This window comes from Pleurodeles waltl, chromosome 4_2 (assembly GCF_031143425.1).
Source record: "Pleurodeles waltl isolate 20211129_DDA chromosome 4_2, aPleWal1.hap1.20221129, whole genome shotgun sequence".
NCBI classification, from domain to species: Eukaryota; Metazoa; Chordata; class Amphibia; order Caudata; family Salamandridae; genus Pleurodeles; species Pleurodeles waltl.
Genome location: NC_090443.1, coordinates 747,718,430 through 747,740,231, shown reverse-complemented (window position 1 = coordinate 747,740,231; position 21,802 = coordinate 747,718,430). Strand labels below are relative to the sequence as shown.

Here is a 21,802-nt window from a genome sequence, read left to right as displayed (position 1 = left end):
TTGAATATGGAGAAAACTGTGGCAAATTGCTGCCATGGAAAATAAAATCTAATACAGGTAAAAATAGGGTGGCAGAAATATGGGATGTGACTTCAGGGGGTCTCAAGAAAAGTGACAAGGAGGTAGGAGAAGTTTTTCAAAATTACTTTAAAGAACTGTATACCGATAAAGTTGAAGCATCCCTGTAGAAGGTAACAAGATGGTTAGAAGAGCTGGGTTTACCTCTTTTGAATGATGAGGATAGTAGGGGTTTGAATGAACAGATATGGCTGGAAGAGTGGATCGAGTTAGAAAATCAGGCAAGTTAGGTAAAGCACCGGGACCTGATGGTTTACCTATGGAAGTGTATAGGGCCCTGGGAAAATGCATAGCAAACTTTTTTGTGAATTTATGTAACAATATTTTAGAAGGAGGAGGTGTGCTCCCCCGTCCTGGAAAGAAGCAACTATCACATTAATATTGAAACTAGGAAAGGACCCTAAATTTTGTGACTCTTATAGGCCAATATCCTTGTTAAATTGCAATAATAAAATCTTCGCAAAAATTATGGCAGATTAGGCGAAGTTTGGGGAAAACTGGTACATGTAGATCAAAAGGATTTTGTGAAAGGTAGATTAATGCAAGAGTTAACACAGGGTCTGGTAGGTTCAGTAGATCTCACTACTACATGTCAATAACGTTTGGCGGTAGTAATGGTAGACGCTACAAAAGCATTTGACAGGGTTAACCGGGGTTACCTGAGAACTGTATGCAAGGTTTTTAACCTAGGTGGAAAGTTCACTGGGGTGGTACAGAAGATGTAGCAAAATCCTGAGGCAAGAATTTTGGTTAACGGCTCCTTAAGTTGTCTTCTGAAAATTGAAAGAGGAACAAGACAGGGGTGCCCATTATCACCGGTATTTTTTAACCTATATATACCTCTATCTTGCAAGCTTAGGAAAGATCAGACGATACTCCTGTTTTGGTGTGGGAACTGGTACAGAAAGGTTTCTCTATACGCCGATGATCTGATGGTTTGTACAGCAAATTTAGGTCAAACATTGACAGCTTTGAATGAGCTGACAGTGGAGTTTAGAACATTTAGTGATTATGCTGTAAATAATGAAAAGATGGAAGTCATGGCCTGGCATATGTGTACAGATAGGATTTTAGTTAAAAACGGAGGTGAAATATTTGGAGATCATCATAATTCATGGCATAAATAAGCTTTCAGAAGCCAACTTTCACAAGGTTTTCAGGGAGGTCTGACGGTTAATGAAGAAGTGGGTTAGCCTTCCCCTTACTATGATAGGGCGGGTTAATTTGATTAAAATGGCGATTTTATCGAAATTCTAATTTATTTTTAATTTTGGGCCCACTGATGTTTAATAAAGAGTGGCTGAGCAGGCTCCAGGGAAAGATCAGTAGCTTTGTATGGGCCTCAAAAGGAGTGCGTATCACTGGGAAGAAGTTGAGAAGGAGGAAAGAGAAACGGGGGCTGACTGTGCCTGATATGCAATACTACGCGTGGGCCTTCCTTCTGAAAAATGTGAGAGAATTACTCAATGAACCAGGGGACTCTGAGATGGGGCAGATCTGTAGAGTAATGATGGAAATTGACGGTTTATCCCACAGAGGCTTCCTGTATAAATTTGGTGATCCCAAAGTCTTCAAGAAAATAAGATTTAAGGTAATGCTAGAACTGGGAAAATTTTGGTGGGCTGTGCGGAGAGGTACTAAGCTTTCGTACTACAGTAAGCATGCCCCAATTTGGAACTCTCTGGGCTCGCCGGAATGGACCAAAGATAGGCTGGCCGTACCGTTGAAGGAGGTGGGTTTTCTGGAGTGGGGGCACCTGGTCAGCAATAGATGTGCAGAGTCTTTCGAAGCTCTTAACATGGCCGTGGGGGGAAATCTATCCAAATTCAAATACCTTCAGATAATTACCTGGATGAAATGTGTAAAGGAGGAGGTGGGGGCTTCGAATGAATTAGAAGAGTTGCTTTACCAAAGGACCCCCTTATACAAGGAAGTCACAAAATGGTACTGGTTAATTATGGAGATTGTGGGTGGAAATTTTACCCTTCTGGAAGAAGTGTGGGGAGAAGACTTGCCTGGAGAACAGATAAGAGATTCATGGCATGTATCTACAACTCTTTTATATGCTACAGTCAGTTCTGCTTCTGTAAGAAGGAATCATCTGTTTTCACTACACAGGGCCTTCTGGACTCCTGAGAAATTATCTAAATTGAGGCATGGAAACTCGATGGCTTGTAAGAAATGTGGTTTAGCTCTGGCTGATTATCTACATATGTTTCTGAAGTGTCCCAAGCTTACTCGATTTTGGAATGAGGTGGGCGAGGTAATGGAGGAAGTTCTTTTTATTAACTGTCAGGTAAGCCCATCTTTAGTGATTTTTGGATGTCTGCAGAACAAGCCATTAATCAAAAGAGATGGTGCTAAGCTGCTTTTCTACCTAATTTTACTGGCTAGGAGGTAAATTTGTAAAAAATGGGTCAGTGTTTTTCCTCCGATTTTCCAAGAGTGGAAAGAATCACTTGAGTATAGCTTAAGACTTGATGCGAAAGGAAAAAAAAAGTGCAACACAAGTTTTGGGGCCCATTGAACGAATGGCTGGAAAATCAAGGCAGGACTATTAACAACCGTTTGGCACTGTCCTATGATTATACCACCGGTGGCTCCTGAGATACCTTCTCTGTGGACTGTCAAGGCAGTTGGCGATCAGAGACTCTCCTTGGGGACACTATAAAGAGCTTAAAACAGTTATTTTTGTGGGGTCTCCCTTCTGAGTCTGCTTGTGGCGGTAAATGAGGACAAAAAAAAAAACAATATCAGTAACAAAGCTGAATGCCAAGCCAGCATTCATTAAATACTAAGGCCCATATTTATACTTTTAAGAGTCGCATTTGCGTCATTTTTTGACGCAAAAGCGGCACAAACCTGCAAAATACAATTGTATTTTGTAAGTTTGCGCCATTCTTGCATCAATAAGCGGCGCAAATGCGGCGCTAAAAAAGTATAAATATGGGCCTAAGTGTTCGTAGAACAAAGAAAGTATATCCTGGAGCAAGAAGGATTTCTGAAGTCTGACTGATATACAATCACAAATTAATAATACATCTGAAGAAGATAACTTCAAAATGCAAGATGGTGTTAGAACCTCTGCATAGGGTGAATTGAAGATGCTGTTGAAGAGTTTTTATGCCTGTGTCAAAATATGGGTTCTCGTATTTTTTCCAAATACACTTCAATAAAAATGGAAACAGCCGAGACATCCTGTTTTTAAGTTTTAGGAACATTTTTCACTGAAACGGCAGAACATGCTACAGTAAATGTCAGGACAGTATTATAGTGTATTGCTTTTAAAGCTAAACAAAATCAATACTTTTTCGCAGTTGTATATAACGCCAACACGTCCCGAATGCATTGGAACACTTTATATGGGACCTAGTTACATATACTCAAGGTACTTACCTTTTCCCTCTGTAGAACGGAGTGTAAGTCCCTTGCCTTAACCATGATTTACAGAAACACCAGTGTGTTGCGCCATTTGCTAGCATGGAGACGTTTTTGGCAACGACACCACGAGACCATATTTTCTGTCTGCAGACATTGGTCGTTCGCCAAGTTTGTGCCTTGGATGTTACTCGTGCACGCCTCCTTCTCTCCACAGCCAAGTGGCTAACGTACTTTCCCCAACTCCATTTTAAAAGTGCTCGTAAGCGACCACAAGGCAGGGAGAATGAACAATAACTAAAATACATCTCTCTGTTATACGCTTACTCTTTAAAATTCAGAATATTCCAAAACGCAGGTTATAAAATAAAGTGGAAATAAAATTACGTCAGAAAAGGCTCCAACTTTGTGCGTAAGGCGTAGCTTTTAAAAACGCACACCTTTTCAGGAGTAAAGATTATTTTTAAATACAGTAAATTAAATGTACTTAAAAAATGCTGCTGAATCTTCCGAACAAGTACATTTCCTGACTGCAACTCTATTTTTGGAGGTAAGCTGCACGTAGTTTCTAGGGTCATATATTCGTCAGTGATTATGGACAGAAATAAGAGAGAGAGACCGCAAAACAAACACAATGGGTCATCTTTTTTTAAATGTGCATGAATGTAATATTACTTAGGTCATTTGGGTTCCAATATCATAGTTACATCTGCATGTTCTTCTAGTTTTTTGCCACTATAAGGGTATAACGTGCCGGACTGCCCCCAAAAAGTGCAAGGGAGGTCTAAATTCTAGACAATGTAAGGTATTTCAATCTGTGTTACATTTCACCTCAAGGGTTGTTGTGTCCCTTGGTACAGTCTACAGAAAGGATGACATTGTCTACGAGATTCACATTTATATAAAGAGACGAAGACAAGTACAAGTCTGTGATAATCACTTTTGCCACTGTGGAAGAGGACGTGGACTCGTGTGGGGCACTGCAAGTGTGCCATTTGCACACAAGCCTGTCTCTGTTCTGGGAACAAAGAGCCCAACATCATGGACGTCATTCAGCAGTCGCTTGCCCTTTGAGACTCCTGGCTTGCCCTTTGCGACCCCTGGCTTCAGAGGTTGCTAATTCAGTGGCAAAAACACAGAGGCAGATGTTAAATGTGAATATACACTTCCACGGCAGCTGACATAAGTAGAAATGCTTTTAAACGGATGGTGTGTACATGCCTGCAGGTGACAGTAGGTTTATGTGAGCGAATGTGTGTGTAAGTGTGAATTTGTGTGTATGTGTAAGTATGTGTCTGTGAACGAAAGTGGAGGTCAAAGGGCATGTGACGTCACCTCCGCTACACCTGGCATTTTGGTGAATTGTCGCCCATGCCTAAAATGCTCAAGGGTTTCTATGGTGATGGATTTCAGGCTTGTGAGGCTACAGTGGCAGGCGTGCTGCTCTCTTCCTTGGAAGCCAGAGCTACTGGTGGCGATATGGATCTTAAGTATTACTCACAAAACACTGCTTGTATCTGCTTGTACCCAATCAGTAAGTGATTTGGTTCCCAGCGCACCTTTCCCGCTAGTGCAGGAATGAAATTAGCTACTACATTTTGACTCAGATACTGGCAGGTTAGGAAGAAATTATGGACGTGTTGTTAACGCTGAAATTTTACTAATGAATATTCATGTATTCTGCATGATGAATCTGCATGGAAAATGACTTAACATAGAAAATGAATACATGAGTTGAAAATGTGCCTACTTGAGTGACCACCAATAATCACAAAGTGTACTTATTAACGTAAAAGGATGAGCTTATATTTGGCTTAATGTATTATGTCATATTAATGGTTGTTAGACCTGACAGCCTTAGGGTCACCCCCAACTTTTGGCCTGTCTCCCTCCACTTTTTGACACTTTTTTTGCTGGTTTCAGGACTTTGCGCACTTTACCACTGCTAACCAGTGCTAAAGTGCACATGCTCTCGTCCTTAAAAACATGGTGACATTGGTTCATAACCAACTGGCATAGTTAATTTACTTGTAAGTCCCTAGTAAAATGCATTGCATGTGCCCAGGACCTGCTACTAGTGGGCCTGCAGCACTGGTTATGCCATCCAGATAAGTAGCCCCTTTACCTTTTCTCAGGCCTGCCATTGCAAGGCCTGTGTGTGCAGTATCACTGCCACTTCGACTTGGCATTTAAAAGTACTTGCCAAGCTTTAAACTCCACCTTTTCTGCATATACGTCACCCTTAAAGTAGTCCCTAGGTAACCCAGAGGGCAGGGTGCTGTGTAGGTAAAAGGCAGGACATATATCTGTGTGTTTTATATGTCCTGGTAGTGGAGAACTCCTAAATTTGTTTTCAACTGCTGTGAGGCCTGCTCCTTTCATAGGCTAACATTAGGGCTAACCTTATATACTGTTTGAGTGGTAGATTCTGATCAGAAAAGGGTAAACAGGTCATATTTAGTATGGCCAGAAGGGTAATACAAAATCCTGCTTATTGGTGAAGCTTGATTTTATATTACTATTTTTTAAATGCTACTTTTTAAAAAGTGAGCATTTCTCTGCACTTAAATCCTTCTGTGCCTTACAGCCTGTCTCCAATCTACGTCTGGGCTGGGCTGGTTGACGGCTCCCTTGTGCATTTCACCCAGACAAACAAAAAGACAGGATGCTCAGCCACACCTGCACACATCTGCATACTGAATGGGTCTTCCTGAGCTAGAAGGGTGGAGGGCCTGACTCTTACCTTTCAAAGGACAGTTGCCTGCCCTCACATAATGGACTGCCAAACCCTTATTGTGAACAAGGGACTTTTTTAATAACTGCAGTCCTAATTTGCTATTTCCAGAATATGAAAAACTATTGCGCATTTCTACAATATCTGTATTTCTAAATTCTTTTTTTCTAAATATACTATTTGTATAGAATCTGCCTTTTCTGCATTATCACCCTGAATATTTGCCGTGTTCTGAACCCTACCTTTGCTGGTATTTGGAATCTGTGCACTGTGACATTGGTAATCAGTAACACAATGTATGTGCTCAGGCCAGGGGTGTGGATTTTAATAAAATATCTACTCGTCCATGTGACAAGTTGCTTCATACATTTACTTGTCCTGTAGAAAAAAATCTACTTATCGCTTTGGTGCCATGTAGTGCAGCAACAAATTATGGCAGCAGTCTCATTATATAAGAACTCTGAATATTGCCTTGCTGATTATGCCAGAACTAATACTATAGTGGTAAGTATAAGGAATTTCTTATTGTTGACACCTTTCCTAAGGTCTACACAGTGGGTATGTAGGTACCAATAAGCAATAGTTCAATTGATTCAATGCCCTTTTGAGTCTGTGCAAACCTACTAACTTACATGTTTAAGGGTTTTCACCTGCTCTTTTCTAATCTTTTCCCATCCATAAGGAGAAAAGGTTGGAAATGTACTCCTGACAAGGGCAGAAGTAGAACTTCTTCCAGGGATGAAGAAAAATTGGTTAAGGGGAAAGTGAATTAGTAAACGCTCAACGGATTTTTGCATGAGCAATACTACACATGCATGTTTGCTTGTGCTAAAATACAGTTCACAAATACTTTCTGTGAGTAGAATTTTTTGGTGTACTTGTGTAAATTATTGTGAATTCATAAAATACATAAACCTGCACTAATGCAAAGACATCTACGCTGGGTGCACTTTTGTGACTTTCTTTAAGAATTGGGCTTTTAATTAGGTCTGCCGTTAACCGAGACCTTTTGGTTTTAATAAAATTCGATCTCTCGGACTCTATCCTTGTGTCGGCTGGCTTTATTGTGAGTGATAGAAATCTTCTCTTTCATAAGGCGCATATTGGGACACAAAGTAGAGTTGATCAGTGCCAGGAACTACTGTGGCATTTTGAGCATTTAGAGACCAAAAAATAGCTTTGCTTTTTGCCAATGCTGGTCACAATGATGAGGGCCCAGCAGTTCCCACAACAATAAAGTTTTACAAAAGCCATACCAAAACAAATCATGCATTGACAAAACCAAAAGACTGACCACCAATGTTGGTTCTACGACTTTGCCAATGCTTACTTATTTTCATGTTTCCCATAATCTTGTTGAAACTGGTTACACTGCTTTTTCCATTACGACTATTTTTCGGAAATACTAGCATGCACCAACACATTTTACTAATTGGTGCTTCAAAGAGATGGCACATAAAAGTTAAAAGTAATTTAGCAAAACATTTTTTCCTAGTTGCTTTTTTGTGAACATTTTATTTTGAGTGCAAAGAGTCATCAATCTTACTTACAAGCTTCTGCAAATACTTGAATCTAATAAGAGAGCATTCTGGGACCATTATACGATGCCTCATATTGTTGAACTTTGCAAACGTGTTTACACATTTTTACTGGAACCACTGTCAGTAGTGCAGTCTGAGCTTATATTTATTGAGAGCAGTCACCCTAATAATAAAGGCTTCCAATTAATGAATTATAAATACAAGTCTGAACAGCATTAATATAAGGAGACAAATATTAGCTCAACTTCTGCCAATTACCTTCCCTGCTCCATATTATGGTATGGCCTTGTGGTGCTGGGGTTTGGCCCTACTTATCCCAAGGACAAATTAACCATGAAACTGAGTTGTCAGTGACCCCAAACAATATGTCCTGGGCATCAGGCTAAAGAAATTGTACACCCGTCAGGTCCTAAAATAGTATTGGTAAAATTGCTTACATTTAATGGGTCTGTTCAACTTTCCTGTGAAGAAATGGTAGTTGATGCAGAAAATGCATAAATGTCATGGGAATTAAATGCCAAATGTTAGTTGTGGTGTGCATTTGACAATAATATATAGCTGCAGCTGAAAGGCACTGTAATAAGCCATCCATAATGTTGCCTTGTGAGTCCACAGAGCAAGATGCCTAATGTAAAAAGTAAATTTATTTAAAGTAGCTGCCCTCACAGTGACTGAAGGCCAAAACATTGTTTACACTGGAGATTTTGGTATGATTTTCCAAAGACAGGCCTAGGTGTGCTTCAAAATTTTATATCACAGCTCCACTTAGGGAATTGCTAGGAATATAAGTTTCTGTTTGAGCAGCTTAACAAAATAGTGTTTAATAAGGAGAGTTGAAAATCAACCGTATAAAAACGAACTTAGGGCTGCCCAAGCCAGCACCAGCTTACATCAGTTGTTCCACTCATGACACTTCCAGTCTAATACACATTTCTGGCTAAAGTTAACACCTCTGCCCATCAGAGGAAAATAGCCTGGTCTCTAGACCCCTGAGGCAGAGGTGTTGTCAACAAATGGGCACATTACAGACATCAATCATATTGGTGGTATAGGACAGCTGGCAGAACAAAGGACAGCCTTAACACTTTTATTTTGATTTTCTAATCCTAAATGGGGCTGTCAGAACCTGATCCAAATAATTTCCTGAGCTCTTACAGACCCCTTGAGCTAGGCCGCAGTAGGAAAGACAGAGAGGGAAAGAGAAACAGATGTACAAGAACAGACAAACCCTGACAAATCTGGCATACTTAGTGTGGAGCATGGAAGAAAAGTGTGGGAATGAAGACAACGCAAGATTAATGGGTAAACCAAAACTCAAACCAAACAATTCTGAAATAATTTCTGCTCCACCCCTGGTAGCTGTGGCACAAGTTGCAAACAATCCCCAGAGAAATACAAGTTATATTCAAGCAGAACAAATGTAACGCAAAGAACACAATATAATACATTTCCTAAACGAATTTAGAAAACAGAGGAAAAACTAATAAGCAAATAGACATCAAGGATATTAACATTGCTTAAGGGGAACCAGTGGTATGAATTTTTATAGCTTTGAGTCAATACGCAACAAAAAGCAGTTCATGGTTCACTGAAACCTAAATGCTATTTGACACTGACCACTATAGAACAAACCAAGCTGCTCCCAATGAGTATCATGATACAGACTCCAACATGGGTTGTACATTACACATGGCCAATTTCCTACTCTCCTCCGGAGACAGACTCTCAGAGTCGTATTACACAAGTCACTGAGCAATCATACTCACCACATTCTACCACACACTACACCCTTTAATGTATGCACACACAAACATGTAAACACTCTCTTTCACAATGCATTTCTTTCCATCAACAAATGTGCTGCCCATCATCTCCTGTGCATTTCCTTTTTTGTGTGGTATATTTTTATTGTCATATTTCAAAACAATATGCAGTATACAAAAAACAAACAAGAAGCCTCCAAAATCCGTATATATCATACATCTGAAAATCTGATAGGGCCACACCAGTAAAATATCAATCAGGTGAAAATTAAAGACAATGAACGTCCACTGGAATATACTACATGGAATATCCATGGTACAATAACAAAATAATACAATACCATAATACCAGACCTCAATAGAGTGATGCAAAAATATAATATAATAAAATAACATATTTTGCAATTATGCAATTATACTTCCCCTCTACCTCATCTCAGGCCCCAGGAAAGGGCACAAATACATCTATTTCTAACAGGGTTAACAAACCTGCCCTCTCCAACCTGCCCCATCACCAAAAGTCCCAATAACTCTGCAATAACTCTCATCTGAGTGGGGGAGGAGGTGATAAGGAGCGTCAGAATGCCGCAGAGAAATAACGGAGGATGGACATAATATAACATTGTAGAACCTATAAACTGGGAACTTCTGACTAAAGACGGGACATGATGGTCTACGGGGCTTGCGGGGGAGTGATATTCCTCCCATGGACTAAATAAGAAAAGACCCAAAATGAGCCATAAAAAGGAGGGGTATTGAGGTAAAGAAGTGCCCCGGTGGGAGCCATATGGAGAAGAGGAGTGGGTGTCTCCGAGTAATGGTATGCAGTGACATGGATAAAGTCTCAGTTAAAGAAAGGGTATTTGACAAAAAAAGGGGTGTATACAAAATTAAAAAGACAAATAAAGAAAGACAGAACTATGAAAAGATAATAACAATGATAGTGAGAGGGTAAGGAGAGAAAGAGGAAGAGAATATCAAAGAAAGAAACAGGAAAGACAGAAGCAAGAGGGAAAGTACAGAGAAAAATAGAGAGGACAGAGGGTAGGGTGTAGATAAGAATGAGCATGATAATGAGAGGGATAACGATAATGCAAATTATAATGATAGTAATAGTGATAGTGATAATGATAGTGACCAAAGGGGGGACAATTGACCCAGAGGGAACAGGGAGGAGAACAGAAGATACGTCTATGAGAGACCAATGTGTAGAAGGGAAGGGAAAAGAGATGGAGGTAAATGGTCGGTATTGTCTTGGGAGGACCGAGTAGGGAGCTGAAGAAAATGTGTGCGTGCACTCGGTAGGGTCCGACATAAAACAAAAAAGTGTAATAATAACCAGTTCTTACTGGGGTATAATGATAAAGTTATCGGAAAGGCGCATTGCCATTGGAGCTTCCGCGACGTATTCCCCGTGGGGGATAATCAGTTCCCCGGCCCAGAGAGGAAGGGTGACCATGTCTGTAAAAACACGTCTGCCTTATCCTGTAAGTCATAAATGAGACACTTGTGGGAAGCAGCCTGAAACATTGCAGAAATCCATTCCCCGTGAGAGGGTATGATTGCCGCTCACCAATATCTGAGAATACATATCTTTGCCATGGCTAGTGCGATGTTGCGGCCTGGAGAAATCTGAGATCTCTCCAGTGTCATGCAGCAAAGGAAGGGGAGTGGTGAGGGAGGGTGGTAAGGGTAGTGTTTCTCTAAGGGTAGGCCCCACTGATCACCAAAAAGGCTGTATGGCCGGGCAGTCGTGTAAAATATGAGGCAAGTCACAGCGTGCATGAGGACATCTCCAGCAGGAGGCATGAGGCAATAACCCCACAGTACGTAGTTTCTGGGGAGTCCAATACCAGTCATGTAACGTTTTAAAAAGATTACATTTCAAGCGGGCCTCTTGTGCTCTACGGTCTCTGGCCTCGATTATATCTGCCCAATCCTCCAAATCATATTTGACCTACAGGCGTGCATCCCACTTATTCTTGAGGGAAACCATGAGGGGGCGTGAGAAAAGATGTTGATTCAACAAAGCTTGTAGGCCTGATACAGCCTTCCTTAATTGCCCCCAGTTTTCCAAGTAATGAAGTATTGGGGATTGAGTGAGTTGCCGAGGGGGGTTCCCAAGACGGCTCATCAGACAATGTCTGAGCTGTGTAAAGCGCCATGAGTGATGTTTGGGGAGACCAAATTCCATCTTAAGTTCCGGGAACGACTTCCATCTGTCCCCCATGAGAAACTGATCCACCCGTGTGAGACCTTTAAAGCAACAGTCCTTCCAAAAAATGGTCTTTACCCCAATGCGAAAACCTTTATTGGCCCATACGGGTGGCCTGTCATGTATGTGGGGATCTACGTTCAATAAGCGGTGTGCTTGCTGCCTTGCATTTCGCATGGCTCCAATCATGGAGTTGTGAATTCGTTGGGATATCGGGTCTGCATTATATAGAACCTGAAGTCCTGATGCCGAACGCAAAAGCGTTCATTCTATTTCCACCCAATGTGGTGGATCTCGTACTCCTGGGAGTAAAAAGACCATCTGTAAGAGATGTAGTGCCATGAAGGAAGACTCAAACCCCCGTACTCATGTCTGGCAAGCAACGTGGTTCTAGGCAGCCGCGGATGTATAGATCCCCAGACAAAAGTCCGGATATGACGATCTATCTCTCGAAGGAGAGACAAAGGCCTTCGCAGGGGTAGCATACCTAAAACGTATAAGAAGCGTGGCAAGGTCACCATTCGCACCGCCTGAACTCTACCCCACATAGAGAGGCCCAAATGAGTCAATTTCTCAAAATCCCGTTTCATACTACAAATTAGAGGATCCAGGTTGTCCACCACCATGTTATCCAAACCTCTGTTAACATCAATGCCTAAATAGCGAAGACGTGACTGTTTCCATTTAACTGAAAGTCCCTGGACTGAAGCACGAACTGTTGCTGGAGACAATGGTAGCACCTCACTTTTGTCCCAGTTGATCCGATAGCCTGAAAGATGCTCAAATTCCACTAGAACAGCTCTAAGGGCTGGAAGGGGGGGGGGGGTAAATTGGTGAGAGTGAGGAGAATATCATCAGCATATAGATAAATGGTGGATCGGCCGCCTGGAACCGGGATACCGGATATAAGATTGGAATTGCGTTTTGTTGCCGCTAAAGGCTCTACGGCAAATAGAAAAAATAATGGGGACTGGGGGCAGCCCTTGCGTGTCCCCCTGTTGACCGAAAAGACGTCAGAAAGAAACCCACTGCAGTTTACTTGGGCTGTTGGGGACTCATACAGCAAACGTACTCTGTTGATAAAATTTGTCTCTAGACCAAAACGCTTCAATGTTTCGAAGAGGTACCACCACTCTATTCGATCAAACGCCTTCTCAGCATCAAGTGAGAGGGCAAGTGCTTCCTCCTGTGAGTCCCGGGCAATCCAAATAGCGTGGAGTAATGTACGTAGGTGATTTCTCGATGAGCGGCCCGGAACAAAACCCACTTGGGTATGATGGATTAAAGAAAGGACGACCTTCCTGAGGCGAGATGCCAGAATCCCTGCCAGGATCTTGATATCTCCATTAAGAAGAGATATGGGACTATAGCTACCGCACAGAAGAGGATCTTTACCGGGCTTTGGGAGAACTACAATGGAGGCTTTGTTGGAAAGAGGATGTAATGAGCCCATCTGGTCAACCCCCCGAAATGTCTCATATAATGCATCTACTGTATCTGCTACTGTCCATTTATAGAACTCTGACGAGAAACCCATCTTCCCCGGGTGCCTTATGGTAGGAAAGGTTGGCTATCGCCTGCTGTATCTCCTCCTTGCTAATGTCACCCTCCAGGAGTGCTCTACCCTCATCTGAAAGACAGGGTATGTTTGCCCTATCAAGGAAGGCCTCCAATCGCCCGATGTCTTCAGTTGTTTCAGATGTATATAGGGTTTGATAAAAACGACCAAACTCCTCCGCAATTGCCTGTGGATGCGTGATAAACGAGCCGTCGGGGCTGCGTCAAGCTTGTATGGCCAGCGCTGCCTCCCTCTGACGGAGTTGAGCGGCTAAGAGACAACCTGCTTTCTCGCTGTGCTCATAACGACGACCTTTCAGCCGTTCTAATGCATATTCCGCTTGTGACGTATAGAGAGAGTTGAGCTCCATTTTGGCTAGTTCCAGGCATCAACGAATAGTTGGAGTGGGCATTTGGGTGTATTCCCAGGTGGTCTGGGCAATGCAAGCTTCCAGTTCGCTCTGTTGGCCCCTCTTTTGGGCATTGGAGATGGCTGCATCTCTCATAAGTTGTCTTCTGATGGTCACCTTCGCCACCGCCCACAATATCTGTGGTGAGGAGACTGAGCCCTTATTATTCTGGAGATATGTGGCAATATGAGACCTGAGTAGTTCCTTTCCCTTTGGGGATCGATATCTGGAGTTTGAGAGACGCCAAGGCTTACGACCCGGCGAGGCCATCCCCAGCTCTAAAGCTAGTAAAATCGGAGAGTGATAGGACAGTGCGGCCGGGAGAATTTCACACATTTGAATTGACTGTAATAACCGGTGGTTGCTTAGAAAGTAGTCTAGCCGAGATTGAGTCCCACGTACTGTGAAAACTAACGTATATTCTCGGTCGAATGGATGACAGGCACCAATGGTCCAACAGACCATGGTCCAACAGAACGTCATGGAAAAGGGCCCGGTCGCATTATTAACCATATCTAGGCCACTTGAACGATCCAAGATGACATCCTGTACTAAGTTCCAGTCATCACCCAACAGGTATAGGGAGGCACCAATCTCTGTCAGAAGTCTGTTAAAAGAGAGGAAAAAAGAACGTTTGGAGCCAATAGGAGCGTAACTAGAACCAACACAAATTGTAGAAGAGCCGAGGGTAAGCTTGGCCAGTACGTAACACCCTTCCGGATCGTTCCATGTCTTAAGAAGCCTGAGCTGGAGGGATTGACAAATAAGTATTGCAACCCCCGCATTTCCTCCCCGAGCACTGTGTCTCGCTATGCACAGCTGGCGCTCCGCTGAAAAGCACCTTGCCCACCCACTCTATACGGAGTTTTTCTGACTCAGAAGGGGTGAGGTGAGTTTCCTGTAAAAGAGCAATGTCAGTACTTTTTGACCGGCGATAAGAGAGGATCATCTGACGCTTGATATAATGTGTCATACCGTGTACGTTCCAAGAGAGAACTGTGAGCGGGGTAGTCGACCCCATTATGAAGTAGAATAGGAGCGCTATCTATAGGGAATTGGGAACTTCGTGACCGGTGATACAATGGATGTACAAAGGAGCTAGATACAGCAGAGCTCCGCACACTTATGTTCTGGAGTGGGGAAATTAAATGAGGTGAAGTTTGGGATGTGGAGAAAACCCCTTGGTCACGGGAAAGAAAGAGAAGAAGAGGGAAAAAAAGGGGGGGAACCTCGAAGAAAAAGAAGCAAGAGAGAAGAAGGGAATTAGAGAGATGGATAGAGATAAATAATACTCACCTGAATAGAAAGAAAGAGTGTACAGATGGAGAAGCACAAGAAAGAGAGGATTAAGGGAAAGAAAGAAAAAAAAGAATAAACAAACCAAATCTATGGGAAAAAAGAAGGGGAAACTACAGTGATCAAGAAATATCTCATCACCGAAAGCCCTGTTAAACTGCGGGTCAAAACCTGGAAAACCCGCGCACCGGGCGGTCATCTGGGGGGATCGGAGGGGAACAAAGGAATCGATATGCTAACTGATATGATTTCCAAGGGGCCTCCCTTACAGGTAGCGCCATGCAGTAGTGTAAATTGAGCAACGAGGTAAAATACATAATTATGGGAGTAGACTGTTCTATAAAATGGAGAAGAGAAGAATACACTTCAGTCGACCACCCAGACAGGTAGTCGTAAACGGGTGGCCAACCACAGTAATAGAGAAAAATGGAGTCCATGCCACCTCACACCGGAATCAGTAGTGCCAACGGAATAATTCACTGGGGTAACAGAAGGCATGGCTTCCTCCTCCACGGCCTTCAAGGGGAGGACAGGGTATGGGCCCCAGAATTGAGAGAAGGGGGCATTTGAAACAACGAGGCCCAGGGGGTGCCCAAATGGGGAACCTGATCCTAGAAAGGACCAGCATGGGGGCAAAAGTCCTGTAACCTATGCCGTCCAGGTATTCCCTCAGGGTAGTGGGTGGAAATGAGTGGTACAGGGAGGGGAAAGAGGGAATCAGCAGTGTCTAATGGCATGATCCCAATCAAGAACCTGATGCCGAACATATGACACATGCAGCATAATCAATACCATATAAAAAGCATAGGTGAAAAATTACAAACTTTCAACTAGCAACATGAGAAAACATATGCGATATTGTGTGAGCAAAATGGTACATCCGTTGTTGTTCCGAGATATGGGCTATAAGCCAATTCTCAAGGTGGTATGACATTCACAAGAGGTTTGGCCACACAGCCTGCCCATGAGCAGGGATAAATCACAGCAGACACAGCATGTGCGTGACGACAAAGCACCAGCCCAAACCCCTCCCCGATCCCTCCCAACCAGGAAAGAAGACAATGACAGTGATAGTCTAATCTGGCTCTTAGCTGTCCGAAGAGGAGGAACTTGTTGCTGAGTAAGAAGTGGGAAGATCTCCGAACTCCCATAAGTCCAGCATTAAGGGTGTTCCTTAAGAGTTGGTTTCAAGGGGGAACGGGACTAGTCTCTGCCCTGGTCCTGAGTATGATCAATCACCGCTTGGAGGGCATGGTTGCGACCCTCCTGAGATTTAGGTGAGCGGTCGTAGCTCCTGCCTGTCTTTTGCAAGACAAGACGTTGGGGTTGAGACAGCGGGGATGAGACTGCAGGTAGATCCTCAGGGGTGAAGTTGTCCAGGTCTGAATGCGCGGTGGTGGTGTCCATAGGGTGTGAAGCCAGGCCGCTCAGAAAGGCGCTGAGGTCCGCTGGTTCAGTGAAATCCCTGGATTTTTTATAGTAAGAGACCCACATGCACGCCGGCTCAAAGAGACTATGGGCCTGATTCTAACTTTGGAGGACGGTGTTAAACCGTCCCAAAAGTGGCGGATATACCACCTACCGTATTACGAGTTCCATAGGATATAATGGACTCGTAATACGGTAGGTGGTATATCCGCCACTTTTGGGACGGTTTAACACCGTCCTCCAAAGTTAGAATCAGGCCCTATATTTGATATCTAAGTTCCTGAGTTGGGGACGAAGGGCCAGAAATGCCTTACGCTTTTTATTTGTTGACCTGGAGAAATCTGCCACCACCCTGATCTCATGTCCCTCTAGGGAGTATGGCCCTTGAGATTTGGCTGCAGAGATAGTCTGACAAGCCTGTTCATGTCGCAGAAAGCATGCGATGATGGGACGTGGCTTGTCAGAGGTCGCTTTATGGAGGGGACCGATCCTATGCACTCTTTGAAACTCTAGTGGTGGTGAGTACTCCAAGCCCGTAAGCTCGGGCAAGAGATTTTTGAGGAAAGTTTTTACATCAGAGCCCTCCTTGTGTTCCAGGATACCAAAAAGGCGCACGTTGTCTCTACGACTCCTGCCCTCTAAGTCAATTACCTTTGGTCGTAAGAACCGCAACTCAGCCTCCTGGCCGGGTAGTGCCGCTACGTGGACTTCCATAATCATGAGACGTTGATCTAAGTTATTCACTGTCTCTCGAAAGCCAGCTATGTCAGCCCAAATGGAGGAGGAGGCTACAGTCAGTTCAGAGATCCTGGAGTCCAATGTCTCTAGGCGGCGCCCCACCGCAGCAATCTCCTGCAGTATGCGGTCCGCCGTTTCCAATTGGGGGGGGAGCAGCAGGTGAGGGCGCAGAACCTGGAGGGGTTCTCTGCGCTGCCATAGTTTTTGGTTGTGCTAGGGCCTCAGAAAACAACAGTTGGCAGGAGTGTTTACCAGAAGGCTTCCTGCTTGGCCTTGCCCCAGGGTGACGGGGTTTCTGGAGAGGGAGTACCTAGTGAAGATGTGAGTAGGGAACCTTGTTAGCGATGTGGCCGGTAGGAAGCTGATGCTTGTAGTCGGTGGGAGGTATTAAACAAACAGGGCGAGCCTGGGAGAGGTGATAATTTCGGTGTAAGGATCACACTATTGCATGAAAGGTTCAAAGCACCGGGCTGTGCCCTCTTTTCCTTTCCCCCACCTCTTCGACGGTCAGTTTGAGAGGTGACAGACCCTGCCTTCAAAACCCCTGAATTCGATTTGCATCAGTGCCAGGCCCAACTCTGCTCACCAGACTGGTACCGGGGTGTAAGAGTAGAGGGCAGAGGAAGGATGACTCTGCTGATGAGGCCCGGTGGGTCCAGTTGATGGGGTCCCTGTCCCTGCGGCATTATAAATAGGCCAATGGTCCCTGCCCTGTGAGATGCTCCCCGAGGGGCCCAGCTACTCCATGGGGACAGGGGTTCCCTCACCTAAGCTCCCGAGGCTGGCACCGACTCCCGTCAAAGAAGCTCCAGGCGCGGCAAAGTGATGCTGCTCCCTCTCGCACACTTCCCCGTACTGCACCCCCTCCAGGCACCAGGTTGGGCCCTTAATATAGGACTGTTAGGGAAAATTGTCTGTGGGGGAGCCCCAGTATGTCTTGCTGTAGTGGGTATGGTCACCGGTACCTGTTTAGTGTGTCCCAGGGCTCCCAGGGGTGTCCTCTGGTGTGTCAGGGCACTACTGCGGCATCCCAGGCCATCAAAAGTTAATTTATTAGCTAGGAGGGGAAGGGCATTCACCTTTCACCTCTCTCCTCTGAGGTATTCTGGCCTCCGTAGAATTACCTCCAACTCCACTGCCGATGTTCTCCCCTCCTCCAGAAATCGAGGCCTCGGCTCAGCGTGCCTCACTGGGCCGCGCCCAGCCAGACACTGCGGGAGGCCGCTGCTGTGCGTCACGGGGCACCTCGTCCCCCGGATCCGGCACGCCTTCAGGAATCCCCAGGACAGTGGGGGGGGCTCCCGTCAGGGCACCGAGCCCCTCCATAGGCCCCGACCAGGCCCGGCACACGGAGCTCTGTGCTCAAGCGGCCATTCAGGTCAGCGGCCAAACCACACACACCCTCCTGTGCATTTCCATGCTGGCAAGTTCTATTTGAACTATAACTTGAAATATGTGAAAAATCTATGGGAATATGCTAAGAACATTGACTACAGAACTGTGATAACAACATCAGAATGCTTTATCATGTGAGAGGCAAACAATGAAGACCAATAGGAAGCTAATAATTTAAAATAAAATAAAAAACATTTTAAAACATAACTGAGATGGTTGTTAGGGTATTGGTGATCAATGGGAACTTAAAAAATATATATATTCATTAAAAATACAAAAATGGTGCCTGCATCCAGGAAGGAGCTCAACTTGCAGCTAAAGGGAAATTAACAGAATTCCCAAATAAAAAAACAAATGTTAAAAAACATTAGTCACAAAAGTTCAAATGCCTAATAAAAATCAAAATTCTACATTATTCTGTCATAAAAAAATGAAACTCCCCGAGCAGAAAATGATGTTGCATTGACTGTCCTCAGTTGGGACAAAGAGTTTCTAACTATCCACAGTCCAGTTCTCCAGGGTGAAAGGTACAGCCTCCATTGCTGATGCTGGTCTATGCCTGGTATTAAAATCTGGATTGTCTTGCCTTTGAGATGCCAGCCTTGGTGCTGCTGATCGACTCAAATGAACCAGTGGGCAGCAAATGGAGTGCAGTTAGTGCCTTGAAATAGCAGGGATTATTCGGAAACAGTCTGTTGCTGAAGTGAGCTACTGCTCACATACTGCAACCATGCCCAAGATCATATCTGAAGGAAAGTGGGATCTCCTCACTACCGCTTCCTCTAATACACTAAATACAGTAATCAACTGTGTGTGTATTCACTTTATCTTTTTATCAAGTAGTAGTTACTCAAACTTTTTGTGTTCACTATGCATTATATGAGAGGAATGAGAGGAGGATATGGCAGGGCAGGGCATTGAGCACATTTAATATTTGAGAGAAGTTGAGACTCAGCCAGTCTGTACACTTGGTCAAACAATGTGTCTCCATGCATTGTTTTTTAGCACTTTTACTCGAGCACCACAATGCCTTGTTCATGGTTTCATAATCTGCCCTAAGAAAGAATCCATTAGTTTAAAATTTTCAGCACAGAGTCAATCAATCATTTCAATACTAAAGCTGGAAAATACTTCAAGCAAGATTTACTTTGCTGCATCTTCGTGCCTGGAGTTAGCGGATTATACAACTTTAGATGTTGATTTAAAATGAATGGGATTAATTGTGGGGTGTGAATCACTTTCTAGGTGAATCCTAATGTGAAAGTCACATATAACTTGCCAGTGTTCCAAAGTGATCATAACTAGACTTTGTCAAAATTGTAATCCCACGTGTGAAATTCGCCCAATTCAGAAAAAACTGTTATTTGAAATTGGAAAATATTTCTGAAGTTTCACCTTACGATATTTTGCAAAATTGTCAGTGGAAGGCTAGTTTACAATGCTACCCACATCAGCAACCCACATTTTGGAAAAAAGGCTTAATTTTGTGCAATGTTAAAAAATGTTAATAGAATTAAAGAATTTCATTATGTTTCACTGAAAAAGAATTCAAATTCGCATACCTTTAATCCCGAGGTAGTTAATGCGAAGGGGTCTGTTAAACTTTCTGAATCTTAAGAATGCATGTCTACTGGATAAATGTTACCAAATAATGTCTGGGTGATGCAAATACTGCAGTTTATATGAAAATCTTAAGTGTACACAAATTAACTGAAGACAAAGATATGACTTTGGGCCAAACTCATGCCCTATGCATGTCTGTAAATTCTACAGCTATTAAAAACAAGTCTGTATACATTTACTTGTATAGTGAATAGACAGCTTTTATGAACACTTACCCTTATTTGTCAGTACTTACAGGAATATTTATGAATACTGTTTCAAAATCACGCACTGGCAGAAACTTTTTCAATGGCATCATGAAAAACTGCAAAGGTACATAAAAGGTAAAAAAATTAGCCTAAAAATTAGCCCAATGTGCACATCTTTTAATTTCTATTTCTACTTGCCAGTTAAAACTTCTTTGGTCATGCAACTGAGTAACTCACTTTCTCTATGGATTCCAAGGTTTCCGTATATTTTTCTTCGGTTTGTTTTATTTCTAAGAGGCAACAGGTTCGAATGTCACTTTCTGCCGATTTCTACAGTAATGAGCAAAACAGTAAAACAGCAAGGTTATGAGACACCTAAAATACATACTATTTTCATTCAATGTTATGTTCTTTGCTGGGGTTTTCAACGCTTTTCATAGAGGAAACAGGATTAAAAAACAATGATGAAAAGTAAGGAAGCCAAGAAGTAACTGGAAACCTGGACCATAGGAAACGGTCTGTAATCAAGGCTGCTCCATCTATTCGTAATCAACGTTAGTTACAAATCTTGTCAGTCAGCAGGATCCACTGCCTCAAATCTTGCCCGTAGCCCATGGAGTCCGGGATTTCCGGTGACAACCTGATGGTCAGAAGTCATACTCCTACAACATTGACCATGCGCACCCCTTACCACGGGTCTAACGAGGGGGTGGTCCACATCACAACTTATAGTCAGTCCAACCTTTGCTTTGCTGTCAAAGCATTGCCAAAACCAAACAAAAAGGCAAAGTGAAGAAAAAAAAAACAAAGCATCCCTTCATCTACACTTTGAGGCGTCAGATCTAACCTGACACCAAAGCCATTTCCTCCCACTGATATATTTCGCCCTCCCCCTCCTTCCATAGTACCTAGTATCTAAAACATCCATCTAACCCCTTGCTTTTCTCCCCTGTTTCTGCATCTACCGGGCTCTAACTCAAAGAAGCAGGCAATTGTGAGTCGGTTTTATTCCCTAATCAAAAAACGTTAATGACCTCACCTCTTTTTCTTTACATACAAAAGAATGATATAAATGTGAACCAAATCAGTACATTACACATCCTACTTAATGTGATGCACGATTGACTCTTTGTTCGGTGCAAGATCAGGGCCCTAATTGTAAACTGAGTGTTACATTTGGGTCCCTGTGGAAACACTAATTTGTTCAGGGATCATAATTCCGTGCTTTATAATAATTGTTACCTCTCCTCTGTTTTACGATGACAGATTTCAGCAGGTCAAACACGTCCAAATTTAGCTGGGAACATGGACTTCAATGCATTAAATCTCACTACAAATGCAGAACCAAATTTGGAATTTGGAAAAAGATGCATTTATTATAATCGGTAATACCTCACCATGGGGTAATATTATTTATCATGTTTGGTAAATATTTCACCGCAACCAACTAAAAAAAAC

The 21,802-nt window shown here is 43.2% G+C and overlaps 1 protein-coding gene across 1 annotated transcript in view; it reads right to left on the bottom strand.

The window, feature by feature from the left end:
- The window catches only part of VAV3 (vav guanine nucleotide exchange factor 3), a 1,144,177-nt gene that overhangs the window by 681,431 nt on the left and 440,944 nt on the right, over positions 1–21,802 (bottom strand). Inside the window, exons 6-7 of the mRNA XM_069232407.1 lie at positions 20,582–20,674; positions 20,392–20,460 (exon numbers count right to left, since the gene is read on the bottom strand). Of these exons, the coding sequence (XP_069088508.1) occupies positions 20,392–20,460; positions 20,582–20,674 (162 nt within the window). The remainder of the gene's footprint in view (positions 1–20,391; positions 20,461–20,581; positions 20,675–21,802) is intronic.